General features: G+C 46.2%; 1 protein-coding gene across 1 annotated transcript; it reads left to right on the top strand.

Moving 5' to 3' along the window:
- The first annotated feature begins 1,361 nt into the window (after positions 1-1,361).
- Positions 1,362-7,995, top strand: LOC135094643 (uncharacterized). Its single transcript, XM_063994902.1, has 5 exons — positions 1,362-1,906; positions 2,239-2,575; positions 3,041-4,816; positions 5,042-5,321; positions 7,955-7,995. Exons 1-5 carry the CDS (start codon positions 1,362-1,364, stop codon positions 7,993-7,995), a joined length of 2,979 nt encoding a protein of 992 aa, XP_063850972.1.
- The last annotated feature ends 254 nt before the right edge of the window (positions 7,996-8,249 follow it).

Genomic DNA, 8,249 nt, shown 5'->3' with positions numbered 1-8,249 from the left:
CACCAGAACTCATTGGCCACTTGTGAGGTATGGTTAGCGCTTGAGAGACAACATAGGGCAAAATCTATACACCACGAGGTCAGCTACACACACAACACCACACCAAAGACAGCGAATGAAAGAACACGTGCAAAGTTGTGCAAAGTTAGCAATCTGGAGGTAAGGTGAGAAAACTGGAGGAAAAAGCTGTTTCAGGGAGGGATAAGGTGTGAAATTTCCAGTTTAAATTTCTTAATATATAATTGACAGAGGATGTTCAGGCAAGAAGAGAGCGACAGTTGAGCGTCACTGAATAGGAGAGGATAGTTATTTAAAAAGTTGAGGCTGGGCGATAAATGGAGGAATTAAGTGTTTGAGGTATCGAACAACATAGAGTTTGCTCTGCCCAGATAATATATATATATATATATATATATATATATATATATATATATATATATATATATATATATATATATATATATATATATATATATATATATATATGTAAGAAGTTGAAGTGGGCGCGCCTGCGAGAGGCTCACAGACTAGTCAGCGAGTCCCGCCAAAACGAGTCTTAAGGCCCTGGAGGTTTGTTGTTGTGGGAATTTGGCGGGAGAGGCGAGCGAGAGAGAGACAGGGTGCAGAGTAGTGGTGGATTTGCCATTTGATTTGCAGGAGTTTGGTCTTGGCAGTGTGCTGTGGGACGTCAGTGAGGTGGCACCGTAGCAGATACTGTGAACTAGGAGGCTGCAGTGAGGAACTTGCTGTCCCTGGCTGCTATGGTGTTAGTACCGCCGTGCATGGAGGAAGAGCTGCAGTACTTCAGGGTAGTGGTAGTGGCATACCTTCAGCGCGTTGGGTCGGTGTGCGGTTGGGCCTATAGGGTGTGAGGGTCCTGGGGGTACTGGTTAGGGTGGGACTGCCAGTGGCATATAACATTTCTTGTGTTGGTGCGTGAAGTGTTTATTTCTCCTGTTTATTTGTATGTGGATTTACCCATTTTCTCATAGGATCAGGTATTTTGGAGTGCCAGCAGTGTGGCCTCTAAGAGTGTTAAGCACTCATATTTTATTTGTGTTTTCTTTATTATGTACTCATTTGTGTTTTCTTTATTATGTATTCAATCATTAAATTTTTAAATTGTGGCCCAGGTTTCTGTGAACCTAAGCAGGAGGTTTAAATTAATCAGTGGGTTCTTGTGGTGAGTGCTTGGTGAGCCTAATTAAGGTAGGTTAACTGTGCCCTAGTTTTGCACTCATTACAATTGGTAGCAGAGCGTGGTTCTATGCCCTTTTGGGGAAATTGTTTCAAACTCCTGCTTGGGTCCAGTGCTTTTGGCAAAATCCACTTAAGTGTTAGTGTGGCACTACTCCTGCACAATGGAGGATTTGTTGTGTTTGGGTGATGTTGATGGCCAAGGTGTAGCTGGGGTTAAAGTTGAGTGCAAGGAGGAGAGCAGGGAGGTGGAAGTGACCCCAGAGGTAGTTGATAAATTAATCAGTAGCAATGCTCAGTTATCCCAAGCAGTGGCACAACTGTGTAATAAGTTTGACCAAATGGGGCACATGCAAAACATGGTGTGGTCACGTCCTGTGCCCACTATTGGAAAATTCTCTGGAAGGGTACGGAGGGCCAGTGAGTTGGATGACTGGGTAGAGGATGCCACAGAGAAAATAAAGCAGCTGGGATTACAGGGCTCTGAGGGAGTGTCATACCTGTGTGGGTTCTTGGAAGGCCCAGCCCGTCGAAGGGTCCGCAACAGTACTGTGAAGACTGTGTCTGACCTTTTTGATTGTTTGAGGTCTGCTTTTGGACCAGAACTGAATTATACAGACTTAGAAAAACAGCTGCATGCTCGGGTTCAACAGCCAGGTGAAGGAGTGTGGGAATTTGCTGATTCTCTGGGTGTTATTGTGGATAAAATGTACAAAGTGAGAGACAAGGGAGATAAAGAACGGCAATGGCTGCTAACTACATGGTTCTGTAGGAATTTGAGAGACAGAAAAGTAGGAGTGAAGTTGGGAAAATGGTGGGAAAAGCACCAGCCTGTGAAGTGGGAGGACATGGTTCAGCGAGCAGCAGACCAAGTGAGTGAGGCTGAGCGGATTGTGAAGGAAGAAGCAGAGTTAGTGAGTGGGAAAAAGCCAGAGAGAGTTGTGAGGAGTACCCTTTCTTCACCATCTTGCTCCTTGTGTGGACAACATGGACACTTGGGATATCAGTGTGAACGGTTCAAGGAGTTGGTGTCCAAGACAGCGGGAAACGGGAGTCCTTGAGAACAAGGGGCCAGCTCTCAAGGCCTGACGACAGGGCCCCCACTACAGCTCAGATAAGGAGTGTGACTAATGTGACCGAGGAACGGAATGATGTAAAAAGAGGGAAAGTTAAGTTGTTTGGAAAGACTCTGAGGATAGATGCGTTGGTGAATGGTATACCTGTAAGTGCTATGGCTGATTCTGGTGCTGAGGTCAGTCTGGTGACAGAGGAATGGTACAAACAGCACCTCCTCCCCAAGCAAGCTGTGATCTATGGGATGGACATTCGGATTACAGATGCAAATGGGAGGGAAATTCCCTGTTTGGGTTATGTGAAGGTGAATGTGGAAATTGAGGGAAAAAGTGTTAAAGACTGTGGACTTTTTGTGAAAGGTGGTGGTGGGGAGAGTGGTGTGGTGCAGGGCACTACATTGCCAGTGTTGTTTGGGATGAATGTGTTGAAGGGAGCCGTGCACCTGGGGCTAACTGAGAAGTGGGGCAGGTGTGTCCGTGCCATTGAGGCAAAATTGAGGGTGACACAACAGCCTCTGGGGTTTGCTGTAATTCAGCAGCAACAGGATTTAGTAATCCCGGCTGGTACCAGAAGAATAATGAGAGTGTTTGTGGAAAGTTTACAGGAAGTAGATGTAGATAGTGTGGTGTTGGAGCCCTTAGTGCCTGGTGAGGGCTACTGGGTGCCTGAAGGTTTGTGTATATTTCCCAGTTATACCAGAGTGGTTAAGGGTGAAGGATGGCTGTCAGTGGGTAACCTGGGACAAGCAGATGTGCAATTCAGGCCACAGTGGAAGGTAGCCAAAGTTTCTCATGGAAGGGAGGTTACTGTGGGAAGAGCTCACACACACACAGTAGCTCAGACTGCACCTCCTTCAGTGGTTAAGGAGTTCAAGGACAGACTAGGGGTGCAGGTGGATGAGAGTCAGCTTGATTCAGCACAGTTGGAGAGACTGGATGGATTGATCCATGAGTACGGAGATGTGTTTGCTGAAAACGAGCAGGATTTGGGATGTGCTACTGGAGTGGAGCATGAAATTCACCTCAATAGTGCAGTGCCCATTCGCCTTCCATACAGACATATTCCTCCCCCATGTATCACTGAGGTTAAAGCTCATGTAAAGGGACTGTTGGAACAGGGAGTGATAGAGGAGAGTGTGAGCCCGTATGCAGCCCCAATAGTGATGGTGAGGAAGAAAGATGGTTCGCTGCGACTTTGTGTTGATTATCGAAGGCTGAACGAGGTGACAGTGAAAGATGCCTTCCCATTACCAAGGGTACAAGACACACTAGATGCATTAGCCGGGGCGCAGTATTTTTCTTCTTTTGATTTAGCTGCAGGTTATCATCAGATTCTTGTGCGGGCAGAAGACCGGCCCAAGACTGCTTTTGTAACACCATTTGGCCATTATCAATATGTGCGCTGTCCTATGGGGTTATCCAATAGCCCAGCAACATTCCAAAGGTTTATGGAGTATGTGTTTAGCGATCAGGTTTTTGTGACTCTTTTGGTGTATCTGGATGATTTGTTGGTGTTTGCTCGGAGTGTGGATGAGCATCTGGATAGACTGGAGGGAATGTTGAAGCTTTTGAGGAAACATGGGCTGAAGTTGAAACCTTCCAAATGCCACATACTAAAGCCCCAGGTTAGGTACCTTGGATTTATCATTTCTAAGGAGGGAATTAATACAGACCCAGAGAAAATACGGGCTGTACAGGAGTGGCCAGTTCCGCGCACTGTTAGGGAGGTCAGGGCATTTGTCGCATTCTGCTCCTTTTACAGAAGGTTTGTGAAAAATTTTGCGAAGGTGGCTGCTCCGTTGCATGCTTTGATGAGTGGTGATTCTAAGGCAGCAGTGAGTGATTATTGGGGGAAGGATGAGGCCAGAGCATTTGCCTTGTTGAAAGAGAAGTTAAGTCAGGCTCCAGTGTTGAAAAGTGCAGATTACAGCAAGCAGTTTGTGGTGGAGACAGATGCTAGCTTTGAAGGACTGGGAGCAGTTTTATCTCAGGAGCATGATGGGAGGTTGCATCCGGTGGCTTTTGCAAGTAGAGGTCTCAGAAAGTCAGAGCGGAACATGAGCAATTACAGCTCTAGGAAGTTGGAGCTGTTGGCTCTGAAGTGGGCTGTGACAGAGCAGTTTAAGCACTATCTGGTGGGTGGACATTTTATAGTGCTGACGGATAATAATCCATTGGCACATTTGAACTCTGCCAAGCTTGGGGCAGTGGAGAGTAGGTGGCTGGGTGACTTGGGAAGGTTTGATTTTGAGGTGAAATACCGGCCAGGGAAGGAGAATGGTAATGCGGATGGATTGTCGAGGAGGCCCCAGGAATTGATTGAGGGAGGGGAGGAAGAGAAGGAGATATGGGAAACCAGTCCTAACTCCTCGGTGAAAGGGGTGGCTGTGATGCAGGTATGGCGTGGTGCCAGTAAGGAGCAGCTTAGGGATATGCAACAGTCTTGTCCAGTTGTAGGGAAGTTGTGGAGACAAATGATTGGTAGACTGAGGCCAGCAGAACTAAGGCAGTTGCTACAAGTAGAGGAGTTTAGGCAATGGTGGAGAGTGAGAGGGTCCCTCATTATGAGGCATGGGGTGATCTACTGGCGTGGAAGGGAGACAGATTCTAGGAAGTGGAAAGTGGTGTTGCCAGTGAATCAGAGACAAGAAGTGCTTAAAGCCGCTCATGATCAGTGGGGTCATCAAGGGGTTGCTAGAACAACGTCACTAGTGAAGGATAGGTTTGCTTGGCCAGGACTACATGAAGACATCAAATTGTATGTGGCAAAGTGCAAAGTCTGTGTCATGGGGAAGGAGGAGGGTGTGCGGGCCAAGACTAAGTTGGGTACGTTGGAGGCCAACCGCCCCTGGGAAGTGTTGGCTGTTGACTTCACTTTGCTGGATCCGGCCAGGGATGGCAAGGAAAATGTATTGGTGGTGACGGATGTGTTTAGCAAGTTTGCCCTGGCCTTTCCTACTAAAAACCAAAAGGCAAGCACAGTAGCCAAGATCTTGGTGGAGGAGATTTTTCACCGTTTTGGTTGCCCAGAAAGGGTACATAGTGACCAGGGTAGGAATTTTGAGGGAAAGTTAGTGCAGGAACTATGCAAGTATTACCATGTAGCCAAGTCTCGTACCACCCCGTATCACCCTCAAGGAAATGGGATCTGTGAGAGGTTTAACCGCACCTTACATGGGATGTTAGTTACCCTTGGTCAGGAACAGCGGGAGCATTGGCCTAGGCACTTGTCAAGCCTCACTGCCATCTATAATACCACACCCCATGCTGTCACTGGTTTTTCACCCCATTATTTGTTGTTTGGTGTGGAGCCCCATTTACCTTTGGATAGGTTCTGTGAGGAAACTGATAGTGAGCCTACTAACCATAGCATGTGGATTAGGAAGCTCAGAGAGACACAGGAGGCTGCTTGGAAAGCAGCTAAGTTGAACATCAAGAGTTACCACAATACCAATAGGTGGAAGCGTCAGGAGCAAGGAAAAGCAGAGCCATTGAGGGTGGGACAAAGAGTGTTGCTAAGGGACAATGCAGTACTAGGTAGGAGGAAGATTCAGCCTAAGTTTGCAGCTGAGGTGTGGGAAGTTGAGGAGGTGTTGGATGGGGTGAGTGGGGTGTATAGGGTCAGACCAGAAGGTGAGTCCGGCTGTAGTAAGGTGTTACATCGCAGTAACTTGCGTCCTTGGAATGGCAGTGAGGGCCATGCAGGGACAAGTAATGAAGTGCCAGCAGGGACAAGTAATGAAGGGCCAACAGAGGAGGAAGAAGTAGAAATGCCAGATATGACAGAAGTGTTAAAGCGCTTTGGGTTTCCAGAACCGGACTCAGAGGAACAAGTGGACTCAGTGGTTGAGCAGGAGGGAGAGGATGCCCTAGGGCCTGGTGAAGAGCCAGATGAACAGAGTGGTGAAGGCTCAGAGCAGGTTAAAGGGGTTCAGGCCCCTCAACTCAGGAGGTCTAGTAGGATTGCTGAAAGGGGTGCAACGGGTTCGTCTTGTGTTGGCTGTGGGGATTGTGCATGAGGGCATGCACAAAGTTCAGGGGGGGTGAGTGTAAGAAGTTGAAGTGGGCGCGCCTGCGAGAGGCTCACAGACTAGTCAGCGAGTCCCGCCAAAACGAGTCTTAAGGCCCTGGAGGTTTGTTGTTGTGGGAATTTGGCGGGAGAGGCGAGCGAGAGAGAGACAGGGTGCAGAGTAGTGGTGGATTTGCCATTTGATTTGCAGGAGTTTGGTCTTGGCAGTGTGCTGTGGGACGTCAGTGAGGTGGCACCGTAGCAGATACTGTGAACTAGGAGGCTGCAGTGAGGAACTTGCTGTCCCTGGCTGCTATGGTGTTAGTACCGCCGTGCATGGAGGAAGAGCTGCAGTACTTCAGGGTAGTGGTAGTGGCATACCTTCAGCGCGTTGGGTCGGTGTGCGGTTGGGCCTATAGGGTGTGAGGGTCCTGGGGGTACTGGTTAGGGTGGGACTGCCAGTGGCATATAACATTTCTTGTGTTGGTGCGTGAAGTGTTTATTTCTCCTGTTTATTTGTATGTGGATTTACCCATTTTCTCATAGGATCAGGTATTTTGGAGTGCCAGCAGTGTGGCCTCTAAGAGTGTTAAGCACTCATATTTTATTTGTGTTTTCTTTATTATGTACTCATTTGTGTTTTCTTTATTATGTATTCAATCATTAAATTTTTAAATTGTGGCCCAGGTTTCTGTGAACCTAAGCAGGAGGTTTAAATTAATCAGTGGGTTCTTGTGGTGAGTGCTTGGTGAGCCTAATTAAGGTAGGTTAACTGTGCCCTAGTTTTGCACTCATTACATATATATATATATAGATAGATAGATAGATAGATAGATAGATAGATAGATAGATAGATAGATAGATAGATATATTGATGCTGACAAACAGAGCTGGAGGTGTTTGACAAACCATGGTGCCAGTATGAAGGCATAGTTACGGAGGGACCCCATCAGGTCTATAAAAAAGTCAAGGCCAGCGAAGGCGTTTCGTCTCACTGACTTGTAGAAAGTGGCATACTCTAAGATTTGCTGCTTGGCATTATTCTTTTTAAACATGTGTTAATGACGTCGACGATGGTCTCACCTGTAAACTACCGAAATTTTCTGATCATGACAAGAAAATTAACACCACATTCATATTTCATTGGATGACATACAACATTTTATAATTAACTAGTTCGATCCTTATGAAATGCTAGAAAGAGTGCAGCGTGAAATAACTAGAATGATACCCCGTCTGAAAAAAAAGAAATGCGTGAAGAAATATCTATGAAAATAGATTCTTTCAGTCTTACTAAAGGAATAATGCGAAGTGATTCATTAGAGGAGTTAAAACAATTACAAGTATTCGATAACATTGGCTAATTATTTTACAGTAGATCGATGAAACAAGAGGGTATAAAATCTCCTTCAATCACCTCGTTAACGTTTGAATCTCTTTACCGTCTAATGTCGTCAATAATACGTATAACTGTTACAGCTTTTAAAGGTTAATTACAGGTGACCAGTGAGCGACAGAGCGAAGGTAAAATGCGAACACCGTGACTACCTACTACATGCATGAAGGATGACACAGGCCTCCTCTTCACCCATGTGAGATGTGCGTCATCCTAGGATATGGCTGCGTCAGCAAAAAGACATTTTGGCTAACTTAACCCGCTGTGTCTTGCTCACAGGGACAGCAATGTCTGGCAATAGTGAAAAGACTTCTGTCTAAGGGACAAGTTCGATCCCACGACCACAGAACACCAGCCGCGCGTGCTTCCTCAGTCTGTGCCATCCAAACACTGCACAATAAATTGGATAAATCTTTGGACTGGAGTTCACAACTGAGATACTACCTGCTGTTATTAACAAATTGCAACAAAAAAAAAAGAGATTTATATATGAAATGTCACTGGAGAGGTACACATAGTGATTGCTCTTCTCTCTTATAAAGTATCTATGGAGTTTCTTCTCACTGTATAGTAT

The sequence above is a fragment of the Scylla paramamosain genome, chromosome 46, assembly GCF_035594125.1.
Source record: "Scylla paramamosain isolate STU-SP2022 chromosome 46, ASM3559412v1, whole genome shotgun sequence".
NCBI classification, from domain to species: Eukaryota; Metazoa; Arthropoda; class Malacostraca; order Decapoda; family Portunidae; genus Scylla; species Scylla paramamosain.
This window is presented reverse-complemented; position numbering and strand designations above follow the sequence as displayed.

What these genes read in the sequence shown, in the direction of transcription:
- LOC135094643 (XM_063994902.1), top strand. Translation starts at nt 1,362, where the DNA reads ATGGAGGATTTGTTGTGTTTGGGTGATGTTGATGGCCAAGGTGTAGCT. An exon ending in GGTGTTATTGTGGATAAAAT is followed by an intron (nt 1,907 to 2,238) that starts GTACAAAGTGAG and finishes TGTCCAAGACAG; the next exon opens with CGGGAAACGGGAGTCCTTGA. An exon ending in AGTTTAGGCAATGGTGGAGA is followed by an intron (nt 4,817 to 5,041) that starts GTGAGAGGGTCC and finishes TATGTGGCAAAG; the next exon opens with TGCAAAGTCTGTGTCATGGG.